The sequence below is a fragment of the Rhinoraja longicauda genome, chromosome 31 (genome assembly GCF_053455715.1).
Source record: "Rhinoraja longicauda isolate Sanriku21f chromosome 31, sRhiLon1.1, whole genome shotgun sequence".
Classification (NCBI taxonomy): domain Eukaryota; kingdom Metazoa; phylum Chordata; class Chondrichthyes; order Rajiformes; family Arhynchobatidae; genus Rhinoraja; species Rhinoraja longicauda.
This window is the reverse complement of record NC_135983.1, coordinates 1,449,523-1,472,121: the sequence shown is the minus strand read 5'-3', so window position 1 is coordinate 1,472,121 and position 22,599 is coordinate 1,449,523. Positions and strand designations below refer to the sequence as shown.

Here is a 22,599-nt window from a genome sequence, read left to right as displayed (position 1 = left end):
GCCCATAATGCCCTTTTAGCTACCTTCGGTTGTCCTTTGAAAGTTTCCCAATCCTCTGGCTTCCTGCTGATCTTTGCTATGTTATACTTCTTGTCTTTTAGTTTTATTCCATCTCTAACTTCCCTTGTCAGCCACAGTTGTCTCTTACTCCTCTTAGAATCTTTCTTCCTCTTTGGAATGAAATGATCCTGCATCTTCTGGATTATGCCCAGAAATTGCCATTGCTGTTCCACTGTCATTCCTGCTAGGATCCTTTTCCATTCGACCTTGGCCAGCTCCTCTCTCATGCCTTCATAGTCCCCTTTGTTCAACTGCAATACTGACATTCCTGGTTTAACCTCCTCTTTCTCAAATTGCAGATTAAAACTAATCATATTATGGTCACTACCTCCAAGCGGTTCCTTTACCTTGAATTCCCTTATTAAATTTGCTTCCATTGGACAACACTAAATCCAGAATTGCCTTCTTTCTGGTAAGCTCTAGTACAAGCTGCTCTAAGAATCCATCTCGGTGGCACTCCCTTTCTTGGGGCCCAGAACCAACCTGATTTTCCCAGTCTACCTGCATATTGAAATGCCCCATAACTACAGTGGCAGTACCTTTGTTACATGCCGGTCGGTATTAACTCCTGCTGCAACTTACACCTTATATCCGGGCTACTATTTGGGGGTCTGTAGATAACTCCCAGTAGTGTCTTCTTACCTTTACAATTCCTCAACTCTATCCACAGTGACTCTACATCGTCAGTCCCAATGTCACCCCTCGCAAGGGACTGAATTTCGTCCCTCACCAACAGAGCTACCCCACCTCCTCTGTACACCTGCCTCTCCTTTCTATAGGATGTATAATCCTGATTATTCAGTTCCCAGTCCCGATCCTCCTGCAGCCACGTCTCTGTAATCCCCACAATGTCATAGCTACCAATCTCTAACTGAGCCTCAAGCTCATCTACTTTACTTTTCATACTTCGCGCATTCATATACAATACTTTTAATCCTTTGCTCATCTCACCTTTCACATTGATTCCTATTACACTTGGCCATTCTCTCCTATTCCTTCGTGAGCTTTCTGTTCCGTTAATTATGAGGTCTTTTTTTTAAACTTTTCCTATACTCTTGTTCCCTTTAACTCCATCCTTGTCTATCTTATTTGAAACCCCCTCCCCCTCCCCCCACTAGTTAGTTTAAAGCCACCCGTGTAGTAGTGGCAACCTGCCTGCCAGAATGCTGGTCCCCCACCTGTTGAGGCCCCTTTTGTACAATTCCTCCTTACCCCAAAACAGATCCCAGTGGACTAAGAATCTAAATCCCTGCCCCCTGCACCAGCTCCTCAGCCACACATTCAGATCCTGTATCTCCCTGTCCCTGCCCTCATGAAAGACAAAACCTTCCAAAAAGGATGTTTCCAGGATCCGAGGGCCTAAACTATCGGGAGAGGTTGAGCAGGCTAGGACTCTTTTCAGGAGGATAAGAGGTGATCTAACAGAGGTGTACAAAATCGTGAGAGGAATAGATCGGGTAGACACACAGAGTCTCTTGCCCAGAGTAGGGAAATCAAGAACCAGAGGACATAGGTTTAAGGTGAGGGGGGGAAAGATTTAATAGGAACCTGAGGGGTAATTTCTTCACACAAATGGTGAAGGGCGTATGGAACAAGTTGCTGGAGGAGGTAGTTGAGGCAGGTACTATCACAATGTTTAAGAAACCTTTAGACAGCTACATGGATCGGGCATGTGAGTGCAGGCAAAGAAAAAAGAGGAGAAGAGCCGAGCACTTGCAAGAGGCGCACAGCGGGGGTCAAAAAATTGGATTTTTAAAAAAAAATGACATAAAATTACCAGTTTCATGCCTCTTTTAGTATATTTCAAAGTAAAAACAGACATTACAAAATAATGTGAATATGTCACTGTATACTAATAACATTTTTATTATTTTTATTAATTTAGTTATATAATCATGCACTTAAATTAAATATTTACTTATTATTTACAGTTCCACCACTGATTTTCTGGCACTCTTGGTTCCAGAGCTTTGCTGCTTTATCCAGCCAGCCAAGGAAGTCGGCTATAGGGATAGATGTGCAGGCTCCAGCTGGGCTGGAGTTCCAGAGCCCCGGCCACAGGTTGCAAATTCAACCCACCAATTGGCCGTGGAAGTCCCGAGGAGGTCGAGATTGGCTGCCTTGCCCAGCCTAGGTGCCACGTTTTCAGGAAGACTTCCAGGGAGGGGGGATTTCAAGTGGGCTTTCGTAATTTTGTCCATATTTCGATGATTAGTGGCTATTTCTTGCGGAACCCCTAGCAACCTCAAGCGAAACCCTGGTGTTCATTTTCTTTTGTTTCTTTCTTTTTTTTGGATCTGATTTCTCCGTTGGTAAAGGCCATTTTGGCAAAGTGAAAAACGCGGAAATCATGCAAAAAGCACGGAAAATGGATGTTAAAAACACGGAATTCCGCGGAAACACGGAAAATTCACATGCCTGATGGATAGGATAGGTTTAGATATGGGCCAAACGCGGGCAGGTGGGACTATTGGCCGGTGTGGGCAAGTTGGGCTGAAGGGGGTAGAACTGTCCGTGCATGATTTACAGAACATTGTCAGTTTCCCCTGAGTAATACACTGAAACAGACATCACTAATTTCAGCACACCATTTTGATGAATTGATTGAAAGATACAGCATGTAAACAGGTCCTTCGGTCCACTGAGTCTATGCCAACCATTGATCACCCACTCACACTACATCTATGCTATCCCATTTTTGCATCCACCCACCTACACACTAGGGACAAGTTACAGTGATCAATGAACCTTCAAACCAGCACATTCTGGGGATGTGGGAGTAAAACGAAGCACCCGGAGGAAACTCACGCAGTCACACGGAGAACGTGCAAACAGACAGCACCCATGGTCAGTATTAAACCCAGGTCCCTGGCGCTGAGAATCAGCAGCTCTACCAGTTGCACCATTCTGCTGCCCTTCTTATTGATGTGTTGCTAATTCTCACAAATGTCAGGCTGGAGCTCAGCAGTGAGATCTTCTGTTCTATACAGTTTCGCAACCTATTGCCAGGCAATCTTGGCATAGGTTTTGTCAAGTGTCCTTTGGAATCCAAACATACAACATGAATTCCACACATACAAATTTACAGCACGGTTAATGATTGAAATTGTTATCTATTGGAACAGTAACTTATAGTCCCATTGCTATCCTGGCAGAAATCAACTATAATAACAGATTGGCCTGGAACATTCCTATTCTGCACAACTTGGAGTCATAGAGTGCTACAGCACAGAAAGAGGCCCTTCGGCCCATCGTGTCCGTGCCGCCCGTTACCAAACACAGTCTAATTTTAATCCCATTTTCCCGCATTTGGACCGTAGCCCTGAATGTTGTAGCATTTCAAGTGCCCATCCAAATGCCTCTTAAACGTTGTGAGTGTTCCCGCCTCCACCACCACCCCAGGCAGTGAGTTCCAGACTCCAACCACCCTCTGGGTGAAAAAGTTATTTCTCACATCCCCCCGAAACCTCCCTCCCCTTACCCTGTATCTATGTCCCCTCGTTGTTGAACCTTCCACCAGTGGAAGAAGTTCCCCGCCATCTACCTTATCTATGCCCCTCATGATCTTGTACACCTCGATCATGTCCCCTCTCAGCCTTCTCTGCTCCAGGGAAAACAACCCCAGTCTGCTCAGTCTCTCCTCATAGCCGAGGCCCTTCATCCCTGGCAGCATCCTGGTGATCTCCTCTGCACCCTCTCCAAAGCTATCACATCCTTTCTATAATGTGGTGACCAGAACTGTACACAATACTCCAGCTGTGGCCTCACCAGTGTTCTGTACAATTCCATCATTACCCCCCTACTTTTATATTCGATGCCCCGGCTAATGAAGGCCAGTAACCCATATGCCTTTTTGACCATTCTGTCCACCTGTCCTGCTGCCTTCAAGGACTTGTGTATCTGTACTCCAAGGTCCCTCTGTACCCCTGTCTTCCCTAGGGTCCTTCCATTCATGGTGTACTCCCTCTCCAAGTTATTCCTGCCAAAGTGCATCACCTCGCACTTTTCAGGATTAAATTCCATCTGCCACTGCTCCGCCCATCTGACCATCTCATCTATATCTTCCTGCAGCTTGCAGATCCCTTCCTCGCTATTCACCACCACCCCTAACTTTGTGTCATCTGCAAACTTGCTGATCATGCCCTGTACGTTGACATCCAGATCATTAATGTAGATTACAAACAGTAAGGGACCCAACACCGATCCTTGCGGCACCCCACTGGACACCGGCTTGGTGGCTGTTAAAATAAATGCAATGAACCATCAACTGTATCACTTTAGGTTTACAAGGACATATACAAATATAATCACTCTCTATTTTTAATTTATGATATTTGTGCTATAAAACAGGATTCATATTTTGAGTTGATTTTATTCTGCTCCATAGTTTTAAAGAATATAGTTTGGTGTTTATAACATGCACGAATAATAAAAAGAAAAGTAATAACATACCACCACACGCAATTTATGGACTGTAATTTCACTCAGGGCAGATGCAGTGTTCAGTGTGAAATTGATGTTGTGGACACCTAATTTCAGAGGAATGATAGTGAATGTGAATGGGAGTGCTGAGAAACCATGCAAGGTTTTCCTGTGGCAAGCAGTCATCTGCCTTCCTTCAGCACTTGTACGAGAGCTTTGAAATAAACATGTTCCCTCTTCTGCACTCATTTGCACACAAACCTTGAAATAAAACAACACTCAGTTAATTATTGGGATATTGGAATATTTTCTTTTACAATTGGATGAATATAGTTCTGCCAGTATCATTCTCACATACAAGTCAAAAGTTAACGCTTCAACTGCCATTACATGTATATTGTTAGTAACGCAGGTGCAACATAAAAACATTCTCAAAATGCTGGAGTAACTCAACGGGTCAAACAGCATCTCTGTAGAAAAGGAATAGGTGACGTTTCGGGTCGAGACCCTTCTTTAGAATTCTTCACAGCCTCCAACCTTATCGTTTCCCAGCCCCGCACGGCCCGGTTTTACGTTCTACTTAAAATCCATAAACACAACTGCCCTGGTAGACCCATTGTTTCTGCCTGCTCCTGTCCCACTGAAATCATTTCCACATACCTCGACTCCATCCTATCCCCCCCCCGGTTCTATCTCTCCCGAACTGTGTCCGAGATACCTCACACGCTCTTCATCTCTTTAATGAATTCCGCTTTCCGAGCCCCCACTCCCTCATTTTTATCCCTCCCAATTCCCGAACAATATATCATGCTTGAGGAAACGATCTTGAACACATTTGACAAATTCTGCCCCATCTAAACCTTTTGCATATTATGTTCCCCAGTCAATGTTGGGGAAGTTAAAATCCTCCTACTATCACAACCTTATTAGTCAAGTCATCTTTTTTTGGAAATGCTTCCAACATATTAAAGGGCCTGGTCCACTTAGGCGATTTTTTAGGCGACTGCCGGCGACTGTCAAAGTTGTAGCAGATCGCCGAAATTTTCTTTTACCTGACGACAATGCCAATGACAATGCCGAGTCAGATCGAGATTACACCGTCTTCGGAAACATCGCAAAATTCCCACGCTTATCAATGCTTCTCCGGCGTCCCAATTTTCTCTAAAATCACTGACAAGTCTGTAACTACTTGAGAGTTTTGAAATATAACATCTTGCCCGGATTACTTGAAAACCAAGCTTTCACGGTAACAAGGCATAAACTGGATCGACTTCCAGTTTACTAATAGCAGTATTAAATAAATTCAATTTTAAACGTGGTTAAATGGATTTTTGTGCAGAGTGTGGGCAGGTCAGGCAGCATCTCAGGAGAGAAAGAATGGGTGACGTTTCGGGTCGAGACCCTTCTTCAGACTGATGTCAGGGGGGCGGGACAAAGGAAGGATATAGGTAGAGACAGGAAGATAGAAGGAGAACTGGGAAGGGGGAGGGGAAGAGAGGGACAGAGGAACTATCTAAAGTTGGAGAAGTCAATGTTCATACCGTTGGGCTGCAAGCTGCCCAAGCGAAATATGAGGTGCTGTTCCTCCAATTTCCGGTGGGCCTCACTATGGCACTGGAGGAGGCCCATGACAGAAAGGTCAGACTGGGAGTGGGAGGGGGAGTTGAAGTGCTCAGGAGATCAGGTTGGTTAAGGCGGACTGAGCGAAGGTGTTGAGCGAAACGATCGCCGAGCCTGCGTTTGGTTCCAAATGCATTTAAGACAACCTAGCAAACCTGGGGACAGCATGCGACAGCGCCCGCAATAAGCAATGATACCTGGCGACAAGCCAGCTGTCGCCGAGAAATTTCACTCCGGTTGATTTCTCAGCGACGCACTGAGATCCATTACGATTCTTTGAAGACTCCTCACGATCATGCCCACCACACCCCGGTGAACTGTCGGCGACAGCCTAGTCGCCGGCAGTCACCTTAAAATCACCTAAGTGGGTCAGGCCCTTTAGGCCCTTCCTTATATTTGGTGACAAATACTTTAAATATAGTTTCACCAGTGCTCTTCAAGATTGAAGCATAACTTCCTACCTTTACATTCAATTTTCCTCACAATAAACAATAGCATTCAGTTAGCTTTCTTAGTAACTTGTTGTACCTTCATACCAACAATGTGGAACATGACAAGAATATAAGGGGCTTAAAGTCATTTCCTATTTCTTATTGGCAATAAAGCAACTTTGCGATTTGAATTTAGTTTATTGTCATATGTACTGAGGTGCAGTGAAAAGCTTCTGTTGCACGCTGTCCAGTTAGCGAAAAGATAGTACATGATTACAACTTTGTAGGTCACCTTAATGCTGTTTATGAAAATTGCATAGATAACAAGATCTTCAACCATAAGATTCATAGAATATTGCTGTTAAGTTTTCCCAAACTACTCTTTGCTGAAATTTACATTATTAACTAGTGGATGTTTCCGTTAGTGGGAGAGTCTAGGACTAGAGGTCGTAGCCTCAGAATTAAAGGATGTTCTTTTAGGAAAGAGATGAGGAGAAATTTATTTTGTCAGAAGGTGGTGAATTGGTGGAATTCTCTGCCACAGAAGGCTGTGGTGGCCAAGTCAGTGGATATTTTTAAGGTGGAGATAGATATATTCTTGGTTAGTACACGTTATGGGGAGATCACAGGAGAATGGGGTTAGGAGGGAGAGATAGATCAGCCATGATTGAATGGTGCAGACTTGATGGGCCAAATGGCCCAATTCTACTCCTATCACTTATGACCTTATGACCTAGCTAGCTACTGGCTGTGGCTTTAAATGAGTGGATGCTGCAATGAGGAGTGAATCGCTGTATCCCCAAGCTTCAGAGGGACTTTCACAGACTGACAACTGCATAGTCAGGGATCCATAAGAATTGCAGATGCTGGTTTAAACCAAAGATAGACACAAAAAGCTGGAGCAACTCAGCGGGTCAGACAGCATCTCTGGAGAAAAGGAATAGGTGACGTTTCAGACCTGAAATGTCGCCTATTCCTTTTCTCCAAAGATGCTGTCTGACCTGTTGAGTTACTCCAGCCTTTTGTGTCTATTTTAGATTTCCTTTAATTGTGCAACAGATTGTGACAGCCCAAAATCAAGATCAGTTGTAAAGATGCAAATTAAAAATTCAGGAAGATCTTTATAAAATATTGGTGTCTACTGTATATTATCTCTGTGGATGGTGGGGCAAGTAACCTTAATGAATTTTGAAAAGAATATAAATTTAATCTTGTCAACAAACTGGCTTTGTGTAAGTGCAGCAAACAAACATCTCTCCAAATGAGATGAACATTTGGAAGGACTTAAATAGTTTGAAGCAATAACACATTTGGAAGATCTTTTCCTGCTTCGAACTATTACTAATTTACTAATTCCTTTCTTTCCATTTCAGACTTCAAATGAGCACATGGATAAAATGATAATACACTTACAAAAACTAAATAAGGGAAGGAATTAGCCAGATATAATGAGCGGCCACACCTCTCAACACAGAATACGCCAATTATGCCATAATGGCATAATACCGCATTAAAAAATGAACGAGTATTTAAGACGTACCGTTAAACTGTTCGTCCTATAATTGTACACAGAAACTCTCAGTTGCACTTGTTCTCCTCGCACAACAAAATAAGGTATTTTTGCTTTTAGAATTATATCTTGATAAACTGTAATTTTAATTGGCTCAGCGACACATATACCTGCATAAAAAAAAAAAAGTAAGAATAAAGCATTTTGTGTGATGCTTAATATTAACAGGCTCTACGTCTGTCCAACTGTTGACCTACCAGCATCAGAGATTCCAATTCCTTGGATTTCCCAAGTAGTCAGTGAATCGGGCAAAGTTTTTAACAGCAGTTTAGAATTTGAACTGAAAAACATAATGAAAACACAAAAGACAATATCAGTGGATATACGTACATCTACTATATTTGAAAACTGAGTGTGTAATCTATTGATCTAATTTATTGTCTAATCCTCTATAATCTAGATTATTGAGAAATAAAACAAAAAACAATCAATCATGTGGGTAGATAGACAAGTAGAGCTGAAACATTTTGTTTGTGAAAAGAGAAAGATTATTTGAACAATACTAGAGAAATTATATTCTTTGTGGGACAAGATAACATTTAATATGTGTAAGAAGGAACTGCAGATGCTGGTTTAAACCGAAGATAGACACAAAAAGCTGGAGTAACTCAGCGGGCCAGGCAGCATCTCTGGAGAGAAGGAATGGGTGACATTTTGGGTCGAGACCCTTCTTCAGACTGGTTAGGGAAAAGGGATAGGGGGAGGGGGAGCAAGGGCGGAGCTGTAAGGCACCGAGGAGACACGAGTGAGGGCTTCATCTATTTAACATTTGACATTATTTTTCCAAGTTTGCTTCTTATTTACCCATTACATTCTCTTAATGTATTATTTGTGAAATATCCCGGGGACTTGAAAAGAACTAAAGAAATGTTGAAATAGAAAATGCAGGAGCTCAATATTTGAGTTCCAACCATCTAAAGTTTGTGCAATTAGGATTGGAACACTTGTCTACTTCATCTGCTTCAAGAGTTTGCAGTCAGTGTGTACAAAGTTCCAAGTACATTATATTCTCCAGCTGAAGGTTTAACAGCATTGCTCCTTGTAAAGTATTGTATCTGATGCTCTCAACCCAGTCATTTGAAAATGGCAAAATAGCTGAAACTTCCTGCATTAATCAAATCATTAAAAAATCTGCAGGAGTTTTGTTTATATCCTAGATCATTTACTCAGGTATTCAGGTCATTCATCTCACATCATTCCCGCAGGATCATTCTTCATTGCCTGGTGCTGTATTATGTCTTTTTGTTCAATATCTAACGACAGTTTAGAGCTAAAGAAAAACTTGTTATCGCATTTGTGTGTATTTTTTATCAGTCTCTCAAATGAAATTCTTCAACGTTAATTGTATGGAATGAACACTACATCATATATTGTCTTTAAATTGTCAAGCATGGTTTTGAAATAGTGAATGGATGATTAAATAAATGTGACACCAGTGCAGATTTCGAAAATGCAAAAAACATCTGAAGACTTCAGCAAGTTACTCTTCAAAAAACTTTCACCAATGTGAACACATGCAACAAATAAACCAGATATCTTTTCAAAATGTAAAATGCAAATGACACCAATCTTTATTAAAAAACAATATAACGTTTTAAATGCATTAAAAATCCATTTGCACTTAGGCAAAATCATTTCCATAATCTATTTTCTCCATAATCTAAGGTGTTTGGACGAGAGGATTACCTGTATAATTATTTTGGATTGGATAATATTGCCTTATTTGTAACATGAATTGAACATGTTTATAAATCTAGGAATATTAATGTATGTCGTTGAATATATGTGGAGTTTCTCACTATCTTGAGTTAAAGTTAACTATTGAATTGAGAAGGTGTTGATGCATTAAAAGTCATTTGTGTGTTGAAATGAAATTAAGAGGGTTACTGTCAAACAAGATATAATGAATGACTGCAAATTTACAAAAATGAAAATGGTGGAAATTTGAAATAAAGATGGAAAATACTGGAAAAACATGCAGGTTAAGGACTATCTGATTTCAGATCTGTACCATTAACTGGTCTCTTTCCATTGATGCTGCCTTAACTTCTGAAATTTTTTCTTGCACATCGGTTTTTAGACATGGAGCAGTACAGCACAAGAACAGGCCCTTCGGCCCACAATATCTGTACCAAACATAGAAAATAGGTGCAGGAGGAGGCCATTTGGCCCTTCGAGCCTGCACTGTCATTCTTTGTGAACATGGCTGATCATCCACAATCACTAACCCGTGCCTGCCTTCTCCCCATATCCCTTGAATAGCACATGATGCTAAGACCATCACTCACCTACCTGTGTATAACCCATACCCCACCATTTTCTTCATGTCCATATGCCTTTATAAAAGTATTTTAAAAGCCACTAATATATCTGCTTCCCCAGCACTCACCACTTTCTGTGTAAAAAAACTTGCCCCACACATCTGCTATACATTTGCCCCTCTCACCTTGAATCTATGTCCTCTAGTATCTGATTTTTCTATCCTGGGATAAAGATTACATAGAAAATAGGTGCAGGAGGAGGCTATTTGGCCCTTCGAACCAGCACCGCCATTGTGATCATGGCTGATCATCCACAATCAGTAACCTGTGCCTGCCTTCTCCCCATATTCCTTGATACCACTAGCCCCTAGAGCTCTATCTAACTCTCCTTTAAATTCATCCAATGAATTGGCCTCCACTGCCTTCTGTGGCAGAGAATTCCTCAAATTCACAACTCTCTGGGTGAAAAAGTTTCTTCTCACCTTAGTTTTAAATGGCCTCCCCTTTATTCTTCGACTGCGGCCCCTAGTTCTGGACTCCCCCAACATTGGGAACATTTTTCCTGTATCTAGCTTGTCCAGGCCTTTTATAATTTTATACGTCTCTATAAGATTCCTTCTCATCCTTCTAAACTCCAGTGAATACAAGCCCAGTCTTTCCAATCTTTCCTCATATGACAGTCCCTCCATCCCACGGATTAACCTCGTGAACCTAAGCTGCACTGCCTCAATTGCAAAGACATCCTTCCTCAAATTACGAGACCAATACTGTACACAATACTCCAGATGTGGTCTCACCAGGGCCCTTTACAACTGCAGAAGGACCTCTTTGGTCTTACACTCAAATCCTCTCGTTATGAAGGCCATTAGCTTTCTTCACTGCCTACTGTACCTGCACGCTAACTTTCAGTGACTGGTGTACAAGGACACCCAGGTCTCGTTGCACATCCCCTTTACCTAATCTGACACTATTGAGATAATAATCTGCCTCTTTGTTTTTGCCGCCAAAGTGGATAACCTCACATTTATCTACATTATACTACATCTGCCATGCATTTGCCCATTCACTCAACCTGTCCAAGTCACCCTGCAACCTCCTAACATCCTCTTTGCAGTTCACACTACCACCCAGCTTTGTGTCATCTGCAAACTTGCTAGTGTTACTTCTAATTCCATCATCCAAATCATTAATATATATTGTAAATAGTTGCGACCCCAACACCGAGCCTTGCGACACTCCACTCGCCACTGCCTGCCATTCTGAAAAGGACCCGTTTATTCCTACTGTTTGCTTCCTGTCTGCCAACCAATTCTCCATCCATTTCAATACCCTATCCCCATTCCATGTGCTCTGATTTTGCTCACCAACCTCCCGTGTGGGACCATATCAAAGGCTTTCTGAAAGTCCAGATACACTACATCCACTGGCTCCCCTTCATCCATTTTACTTGTCACATCCTCAAAAAAATCCAGAAGATTAGTCAAGCAGGATTTCCCCATCATAAATCCATGCTGACTTGGACCAATCCTTTTACTGCTATCCACATGCGCTGTTATTACCTCTTTAATAATTGACTCCAGCATCTTCCCCACCACTGATGTCAGGCTAACTGGTCTGTAATTCCCAGTTTTCTCTCTCGCTCCTTTCTTGAAAAGTGGGATAACATTAGCTATCCTCCAATCCACAGGAACTGATCCTGAATCTATTGAACATTGGAAAATGATCACCAATGCGTCCACTATTTCTAGGGCCACCTTCCTGAGTACCCTGGGATGCAGACCATCAGGCCCAGGGGATTTATCAGCGTTCAGTCCCATCAGTCTACCCAATGCTATTTCTCGACTAATGCAAATGTCTTTCAGTTCCTGTGTCTCCCTACATCTTCCGTCCTCTAGTACATCTGGGAGATTGTTTTTGTCTTCCTTAGTGAAGACAGATCCAAAGTACCTGTTCAACTCTTCCGCCATTTCCTTGTTATCCATAATAATTTCACCCGTTTCTACCTTTAAGGGACCCACATGTGTCTTTACATATCTTTGTCTCTTAACATACCTAAAGAAGCTTTTATTGTCCTTTATATTCGTGGCCAACTTACCCTCATACTTCATCTTTTCAGCCCGTATTGCCCGTTTTGTTTCCTTCTGTTGTCCTTTGAAAGTTGCCCAATCCTCTGGCTTCCCGCTACTCTTTGCTGTGTTATACATCTTTTCTTTTAGTTTTATTCCATCCCTAACTTCCCTTGTCAGCCAAGGTTGCCTCTTACTTCCCTTAGAATCTTTCTTCCTCTTTGGAATGAAATGATCCTGCGTCTTCCAGTATACACTGGAATTTAGAAGGATGAGGGGGGATCTTATTGAAACATATAAGATAATTAGCGGATTGAACACATTAGAGGCAGATAACATGTTCCCAATGTTGGGGGAGTCCAGAACATGGGGCCACAGTTTAAGAATAAGGGGTAGGCCATTTAGAACGGAGATGAGGAAGAACTTTTTCAGTCAGAGGGTGGTGAAGGTGTGGAATTCTCTGCCTCAGAAGGCAGTGGAGGCCAGTTCGTTGGATGCTTTCAAGAGAGAGCTGGATAGAGCTCTTAAGGATAGCGGAGTTAGGGGGTATGGGGAGAAGGCAGGAACGGGGTACTGATTGAGAGTGATCAGCCATGATCGCATTGAATGGCGGTGCTGGCTCAAAGGGCTGAATGGCCTACTCCTGCACCTATTGTCTATTGTCTATTGTCTTCCGGATTATGTTCAGAAATTCCAGTCATTGCTGTTCCACCGTCATTCCTGCTAGGATCCCTTTCCATTCGACCTTGGCCAGTTCATCTCTCATGCCTTCATAGTCCCCTTTGTTCAACTGCAACACTGACACTTCTGATTTAACCTTCTTCCTCTCAAATTGCAGATTAAAACTAATCATATTATGATCACTACCTCCAAGCGGTTCCTTTACCTTGAGATTCTGACTATCTATGCCCCTTATAATTTTATATACTTCAATTAGATCTCTCCATAACCTTTGGCATTCCAGAGAAAACAATCCAAGTCTGTCCAACATTTCCCCGTAGCTAATAGCACCTAATCTCAGGCATCATTCTGGTAAACCTCTGCAACCATTTCAAAGCCTCCACATCCTTTCTGGAGAGACCAGAAATGGAGCACACAATACCCAAATACAGCCTGACCAAGTCCAATAAAGTTGTATCATGACTTCCTGACTCTTATACTCATTGCAATGCCCTATGAGAACAAGCATACCATATGTTTTCTTTAACAGTCTGTCGACTTGTGTTGCCACTTTCAGGGAGTTATGGACTTGGACTCCAAGATCTCTCTGTAGATCAATGCTGTTATGGGTCATGCCATTAATTGTAAATTTTCCCCTTACATTTGACCTCCCAAAGTGCACCTTGGACAAACCGTATCTGCCATTTCTCCACCCATTTCTGTAGCTGATCTATGTTCCGCTGTATACTTTGACAGCCTTCCTCACAGTCCACTACTCCTGTAATCTTGACACAGAATATTTGTATTTGAATAGAATAGTTTTATCCTTCCTCAGACAAATGTTTGCACTTTTGAAGTGCCATGTCTGCTGTTGAATGTGCAATAATATTTCCATCCAGACTTTAGCTTGCACATTCTGTCACTGTTTTATCAAAAAAGGATACTTTCTGACTGAACCTGATATTTTCACTCTGATGTATTGTGACTGACACAAAAAGACAATACCATAATGCATGAAACAAAATGTTTTGTTGTTACCACATTCCTCTTCACAGCTATCAGTGAGCAGCTGTGATCTTTACCAGAGATCTTTTTCTTGTTCACAAAAGATGTAGACGTAATTGAAGGAAAAATAAGTTGAAAGAACAGAAAAGTCAGAAGTAAAATCTATGAAGAAAGAAAGCCTTACGGTGGATTATTAATCACAAGAAACTGATTTTGTAAGAAAAAAACTTGTAAGAAAAATGAAAGATGCATAACAATTTAAAACAGTGAAAGCTCAAAATAAGGCAATTTATTTTCTGATTAATAATCCAGAGAACATTCTGAATTGTGCAAGGTCATTGAGTTCATGTTTTGTGTTATATTTAAATAAAAGCAAACCAGATATGCAATGTGTGTTCTCTCAGCAGATCGTGACGTGTAGAATTCAATTCTAGGTTGCATGGTAACATCTCTATATAGAACAGTAATGCAGAAAATACCTTTGTGAAATTTCATGGACTTCCCACAGCCAACTCTCTGGAAAATAACTGCGGATTTTTGGTGGCTCCAAATCAAACCTATTGGTCAGTGCTGGATTTGGGATTGAAAAAATGTAATGAAGATGTGAACAAGAAATAGAACTTTCATTTTATCAGTTTGAAGTATTCTTTATATGCGTAAACCTCAGATACATTAAGATACAATCCAGTGAGGAATCCAGAATAATGGTCCCTTATACATCAAATAGCGCAAAGGTATTTAGGGATGAAAAGAGGATGAACTGTTTTACACCCAGAGAGCTTTGGAACCATGGAAATTGCTCCCTCAAAAGCCTATGGATGTTCAGTCAGTTAACAATTTCAAAGAAAAGATTGATAGATTTTTCTATTCGAAACTTCAGATATTCAGCAAAAGCAAGCAAGTGAGGCCAAAGCATTAAAGGAGAAGGGTCTCAACCTGAAACATCACCCATTCCTTCTCTCCAGAGATGTTGCCTGTCCCGCTGAGTTACTCCAGCCATTTGTGTCCACCTTCGAGGCCAAAGCTTTCATCAACTATCTCAAAAGATTAACCATCATAAATGCCTCAACAAGCTAAATCGCCTTCTTCTAATCCTATGTTCAGTTAAAGCAGAAATAGAGTCATAGAGTCATACAGCATGGAAACAGGCCCTTCGGCCCAACTTGCCCACACTGGCCAACTTGTCCCATCTGCACTGGTCCCACCTGCCTAGGTTTGGTCCATATCTCTCTAAACCTGTCCTATCCATGTACTTGTATAAATATTTCTTAAACGTTGCGATAGTCCCTGACTCAACTACCTCTTCCAGTAGCTCGTTCTGTAAACCTACCAACCTTTGTGTGAAAAAGTTACTCCTCAGGTTCCTATTACATCTTTCCCCCCTCACCTTAAATCTATGTCCTCTGGTTCTTGACTTCTGTACCCTGGGCAAGAAACTCTGTGCATCTAACCGATCAATTCCTCTCATGATTTTGTACACCTCTATAAGATCACCCTTCATCCTCCTGCGCTCCAAGAAACAGTCCTAACCCACTCACCCTCTCTCTATAGCTCAGACCCTCAAGTCCTGTCAACATCCTCGCCAATTTTCTCTGAACCCTTTCCAGCTTGATATCTTTCTTATAACATGATGCCCAAAACAGAACACAATACTCTAAATGTGACCTCGCGAATGTCTTATACAACTGCAACATGACCTCCCAACTTTTATACTCAACGCTCTGACTGATGGCCAAAGGCCTTTTTGACCACCCTTTCTACCTGAGATGCCACTTTCAATAAACTATGTTCCTGTATTAATTTTCTGCATTGTATTATTTTCTGTATCCTGTATTATTACTGTATTAAGTCGGGAGGTCACGGTACAGTTGTATAAGACATTCGCGAGGTCGCATTTAGAGTATTGTGTTCAGTTTTGGGCATCATGTCATAAGAAAGAGGTCCTTCTGCAGTTGTACAGGGCCCTAGTGAGACCGCACCTGGAGTATTGTGTGCAGTTTTAGTCTCCAAATTTGAGGAAGGATATTCTTGCTACTGAGGGCGTACAGCGTAGGTTTACTAGGTTAATTCCAGGAATGGCGGGACTGTCATATGTTGAAAGAGATCTTATCGAAACGTATAAGATTATTAAGGGGTTGGACACGTTAGAGGCAGGAAACATGTTTCCAATGTTGGGGGAGTCCAGAACAAGGGGCCACAGTTTAAGAATAAGGGGTAGGCCATTTAGAACTGAGATGAGGAAAAACATTTTCAGTCAGAGAGTTGTAAATCTGTGGAATTCTCTGCCTCAGAAGGTAGTGGAGGCCAATTTTCTGAATGCATTCAAGAGAGAGCTAGATAGAGCTCTTAAGGATAGCGGAGTCAGGGGTATGGGGAGAAGGCAGGAACGGGGTACTGATTGAGAATGATCAGCCATGATCACATTGAATGGCGGTGCTGGCTCGAAGGGCTGAATGCCCTCCTCCTGCACCTATTGTCTATTGTATACTCTGGAATTTAGGATGAGAGGGGATCTTATCGAAACATATAAGATTATTAAGGGGTTGGACACGTTAGAGGCAGGAAACATGTTCCCAATGTTGGGGGAGTCCAGAACCAGGGGCCACAGTTTAAGAATAAGGGGTAGGCCATTTAGAACGGAGATGAAGAAAAACTTCTTCTGTCAGAGCGTTGTAAATCTGTGGAATTCTCTGCCTCAGAAGTGATGTCAGAGATAAAGAAACCTGGTGTGAAAACACCTAAAATGGTGTATGATTGCATCCAGAACCACAACCAAAACACTGGTGTCTGGTCCAGAGTGATGAATAAATGGCTAGTTTCCTCAAATAGGTAGAGGCACTAAATAAGTAGATATGCTCAAACTCCATTAACCTGCTTCGGTATTTTGGTGATTCCAGGGTGACAGATTTTCCAGACTATTGGGATGTTTTCCTATTGATACCCAACACAGGTTAAATTTGTGTAGGAAAGAGCTGCAGATGCTGGTTTAAATCGAAGGTAGACTGACAAAATGCTGGAGTAACTCAGCGGGCAGGCAGCATCTCTGGAGAGAAGGAATGGGTGTCATTTCGGGTCGAGACCCTTCTTCAGGCCCGAAACGTACACAGCAGTATAATATTTTTTTCAGTGAGTTTAAAGGGAACATGGGCCCATGTGAGTTTAATGTGACTGGAAAAAACAAGACTCCCCCAAGTTAAAAGTGGGCACTGGTAATGGGGCATCTGTAAGCTTAAAGGATGTGTGGGAAACAGATAATGCATATAAACAGATAAGGATTTCTGAATAATTGTGATGGGGAAGAGTTTACACATATGCACAGCTTCTCAGTCAATCAATGCTGGCAACTTTGGCTAATCAGGACAACTATGTTATTGCTTAACTCTTATTTGACATGCAACATTAAGCAAAAATAACTCAAAGTGGCAGCTCAAATACATTGCATTCTCTCCAGTATTTTAGTAGTTTACAGAAAGGTCATTATATTAATTTCAGCTTTAAATACTGTAAATAATATAGAACTTCCTATCTCTAGGATCCGTGGCTCATTTCTCAATTTGACTGAATATGCAGGTAAAATAATCTTCCCTGTTCCAAGACTTACCCATTCGTGCCAATGTCAGGGAGCTTAAAGACTGTGACTGCAACTTCTGTGCATGATGGCAGCATTCTAAGAATATACTTTTGCATGGTGCAGGTAACTTGATTCTACTTGCTCTATCAGAGCAAGATTGTTTTAGTGGGTAGTCCTTCATTCCATCTATGCAACACTTTTGTTCAATTGGGTTGGTAAAACGGGCAACTGGAAATATAAAGGAAAATAAAATTATTGATATCTTCACTCTTTTGAATTGAACTGAATTGAATTGAATACTTTATGTGACAAGTCACAGTGAAATTATTTGCTTGCATACCCAAGGTATGCAAATAGTCGCCCAAGGTATGCAAATAGTCGCCCAAGGTATGCAAATAGTCGCCCAAGGTATGCAAATAGTCGCCCAAGGTATGCAAATAGTCGCCCAAGGTATGCAAATAGTCGCCCAAGGTATGCAAATAGTCGCCCAAGGTATGCAAATAGTCGCCCAAGGTATGCAAATAGTCGCCCAAGGTATGCAAATAGTCGCCCAAGGTATGCAAATAGTATATGCAATGCTCATATGCAATAGCTTGCATACCCAAGGTATGCAAATAGTCGCCCAAGGTATGCAAATAGTATATGCAATGCTCATATGCAATAGCTTGCATACCCAAGGTATGCAAATAGTAAAGGGTGCTGACAAAGTTACAAAGTATCCCACATCAAGTTCTCCTTTGTTCTCTTCCTCCCTCCCCCCCACCCCCCCCCCTCACGGCAGTCCCCCTCACCTGGTCCTCCATTGTTCTCATCCCCCCTCCTCACGGCGGTCCCACTCGCCTGGTCCTCCTTTGTTCTCACCCCCCCCCCTCACGGCGGTCCCCCCTCACCACGTCCCCCTTTGTTCCCGGCGGTGCAGCCTCCGGCTCCGTTGGACTCAGGCGCCATTGAAAACTACCCACCGTAGACTCTCTTTCATTACAGCAAAGATGTGTAAAAGCATCAATGTGGAGAGGCACAACCTAATCTTGCGTGAGGTCCCCCACTGGGGAGATCCAATTGCATACAAGGTCCATGTTGTGATGCGTGTGAGGTTCAGCATTACACTTGTCCGCATAAAGACTGTTACTGGTGAGCTAGCAGAGGAGGAGAAACACCTTGCAATTTGCAGTAGGTGAGAAAACGGGGCTGCTGCATGTCCTGCTGCATGTCCTGCTGCATGTCCTGCTGCATGTCCTGCTGCATGTCCTGCTGCATGTCCTGCTGCATGTCCTGCTGCATGTCCTGCTGCATGTCCTGCTGAGTGACTCCAGCATTTAGTGTCTATCTATGGTCGGGTTGGAGTTGGGGCCCACATATGATTGGGCATCAAGGGACAGAGTGGCATAAAGAGATGAAGCAACGGGAGTGACTGGAGATGGAAGGCATGCAAGTTACCTGCACGTTGACCTGCTGAGTTACTCCTGCACTTTGTGTTTTGCTCATGATTTCTCTATCTGCAGTTCCTATGTTTCTCTTTTCTTTGCCTATGGCTGGAGCAGCCCCAACTATTCTGCTAAGACCTGTTTCTGTGTGAGTGGCCTGTGAATGCACAAATAAATTTATCTAACTGGCGTCAAAACTGGTGCTGCATGCTGCCTGACATGGCCATTGCCCAATGCACGACATTTACTCAGAGCATCTGGATGAGATTTCTGTAAATAATAACTTGTTGAAGCCAACCCATTCAAATAATTTTCTGAATCTCTGAAAATAATATAGTTGTTTTAACCCTACCCTTCATTAGAAAGTGGATAGGAATGTAATACTGCCCACTGGATGTATCCACTGACATCCTACTCAATTTCAAAAGTCTCCAATTGTAATTTATGTTAAAAAATTCTCATCTCCCCTCTGGTTCTAACACTGATCATCACCTACAAGATTCCAGACATTTTGTTAGTATTTTAAACTACAATGTTTGAGTTTGGTTTATTGTCATATGTACTAAGCTACAGTGGAAAGCTTTTGTTGCATGCTAACCACTCAGCGGAATGATAATAAAAGATTATAATCGAGCCATTCAAAGTATACAGATACTGTACATGATAAAGGGAATAATATGAATAACGTTTAGTGCAAGATAAAGTCCAGTAAAGTCCAATCAAAGATAGTCCGAAGGTCTCCATTGAGGTAGCTAGTGGCTCAGGACTGCTCTCTAGTTGTTGCTAGCATGGTTCAAGTCAAGTCAAGTCAAGTCAATTTTATTTGTACAGCACATTTAAAAACAACCCACGTTGACCAAAGTGCAGTTCAGGTACTAAGAAACGAACATACAATGACACACAAACATAACAGCACATACATAAACAGTTCACAGCATCCCCTCAGAGGGAGTAGAAATAGGTTTTGAGCCTGGACTTAAAGGAGTCGATGGACAGGGCAGTTCTGATGGGGAGAGGGATGCTGTTCCACAGTCTCGGAGCTGCAACCGCAAAAGCGCGGTCACCCCTGAGCTTAAGCCTAGACCGTGGGATAGTGAGTACCCCCAAATCGGCCGACCTGAGGGACCTGGAGATAGAGTGGTGGGTTAGAAGATTTTTGATATGGGGGGGCAAGCCCGTTTAGGGCTTTGTATGTGAATAGGAGGAGCTTGAAGTTGATTCTGTACTGTACTGGGAGCCAGTGGAGAGAGGCTAGAATCGGGGTGATGTGGTCCCTTTTACGGGTACCCGTCAGGAGTCTCGCTGTAGCATTTTGGACCAATTGCAGGCAAGACAGGGATGATTGGCTGATCCCAGTGTATAGGAAGTTGCAGTAGTCTAGGTGGGAGGAAATGAATGCGTGAATGATTTTTTCAATGTCGTCAAATTGGAGGAATGGTTTGATTTTAGCTATGGTACGAAGCAGGAAGAAGCTGGCTTTTACCACAGCGTTGACTTGCTTGTCAAATTTTAATGCAGAGTCAAATATCACACTGTAGCGCGTCGATAAAGGCAAGGAGCCAGGTATTTCGGGAAGGTATATTTATTGGTTCATGGGTCTCAGACGGGTCTAGTCTGCCGGAATGGCTTGGCGCCCAAACCTTGTCCTTATATTCCTGAGTCCAGGACCGCCTCCCGGGACTGGTCCATTCCCGTGCCGAGGGGTCGGTAGTAGTATGGCCCGACCTTTGGGAGCCGCCACAACACCAAGGTTTTTGACATGCGGTTTGACTAGGGAGGATAGGCTTCCAAGACTGCCTGTTATCGATTTGATGGAGTCGGGGGGGGGGGGGGGGGGGGGGGGGGGGGGGGGGGGGGCGAATAGGATGACCTCAGACTTGCTCTCGTTTAGTTGAAGGAAGTTCTGTGCCATCCAACATTTTATGTCCTCAAGGCAGTGCATGAGGCTGATTAAATTTGACCGGTTGTTAGGTTTCAGGGGGAGATAAAGCTGTGTGTCATCCGCATAGCAGTGGAAAGAAATGCCGTGCCTTTGAATGATTTGGCCGAGGGGGAGCATGTACAGAGAGAAGAGAATGGGGCCTAGGATGGAGCCTTGTGGAACTATTTTTGAGTTCAGTTGCTTGATAACAGCTGGGAAGAAACTGTCTCTGAATATGGAGGTGAGCGTTTTCACACTTCTATACCTTTTGTCAGATGGGAGAGGGGAGTGGCTGGGGTGCGACTCATCCTTGATTATGCTGCTGGCCTTGCCGAGGCAGGGTGGGGTATAAATGGAGTCAATGGAAGGATGGTTGGTTTGTGTGATGGTCTAGGCTGTGTCCACTATTTTCTGCAACTTTTTGCGGTCTTAGATGGAGCTATTCCCAAACTATGCTGTGATACGTCACAATAAAATGCTTCTATGGTACATCTGTAGAAGTTGATGAGAGTGTGATGATTCCAAGTTAAATTTCCGTAAAAACTCGAAACATCAACGCTGCAAGGATCTTTTAAGGGTACCGATATCACAGATGTTGCTATAATAGCAACAGTACAGTTTAACTATTGCAGTTGGCAGTCAAGGCTAAGGAAAGTAAATCTTCAGATGAAAATTTGAAAGAAGATTCTCCTGAAGGGAAATGCCTAATGCAGTGGAGTACATTTTCGGAGAGAGAAGAGGAGAGGGGAGTCTCAATTTTTTTTGTCTTTTAGCTCAGTCTGAAGAAGGGTCTCAACCTTCTCACCAGAGATGCTGCCTGTTCTGCTGAGTTACTCCATCATTTTGTGTCTATCTGCTTAATGCAGTTATCTTCCAACCCTTAAAGGACAAGGTTTAGAAATGCGTTGCATGTGAAGTATGGGAGAAAGGAACGTGATTAGAACTAGGCCCGGTCATACCAACATAGATGGCAGCAACCTCCGAATAACATGGCTGGGGCTGGGACGAGGGGTGCAATTGCATCTTCCTCACACAAAAATGGATTGTGCCTTTCCACATTGACACATCTTTGCTGGTCACATGGTTTTAATTTTCCCTCACTGGGGAAGAGAATAACACAATGAATGTTTGCATGGCAAAACATGAAGTGCTGGAGGAACTCAGCGGGTCAGGCAGCAGCAACAAAATCTGTCCATTCATTCCACATATGCTGCCCGATCTCTAGTACTTAGTGATTTGTTCAAGAGTCCAGCATCTGCAGTTTCTTCTGTCTCTATTGTTTCAGTGGGTATGGCATGAAGACCTTGCACTTGTATCTCAAGATGAATCAGCTTCAAGGGAAGAAATAATCTATTGTCCAATTAAATATAAGATGCATCAACAGAAAACAACAGTTGTTTATCATTGCTCTACAGATATGTTTCTGCTAACTCCCCCTCCCATTCCCACACTGACCTTTCTCGCCTGGGCCTTCTCCATTGTCAGAGTGAGGCCCAGCGCAAATTGGAGGAACAGCATCTCACATTCCACTTGGGCAGCTTACACCCCGGGGGAATGAACATTGACTTCTCTAACTTCAAGTAACCCT

General features: G+C 42.6%; 1 protein-coding gene across 1 annotated transcript in view; it reads right to left on the bottom strand.

Annotated features, from left to right (window-relative positions):
- c5 (complement component 5) overlaps positions 1 to 22,599 on the bottom strand; it is a 170,408-nt gene that overhangs the window by 67,887 nt on the left and 79,922 nt on the right. The window contains exons 17-21 of the mRNA XM_078425909.1: positions 17,697 to 17,894; positions 14,575 to 14,665; positions 8,301 to 8,383; positions 8,074 to 8,213; positions 4,513 to 4,743 (exon numbers count right to left, since the gene is read on the bottom strand). Coding sequence (XP_078282035.1) covers positions 4,513 to 4,743; positions 8,074 to 8,213; positions 8,301 to 8,383; positions 14,575 to 14,665; positions 17,697 to 17,894 — 743 coding nt within the window. The remainder of the gene's footprint in view (positions 1 to 4,512; positions 4,744 to 8,073; positions 8,214 to 8,300; positions 8,384 to 14,574; positions 14,666 to 17,696; positions 17,895 to 22,599) is intronic.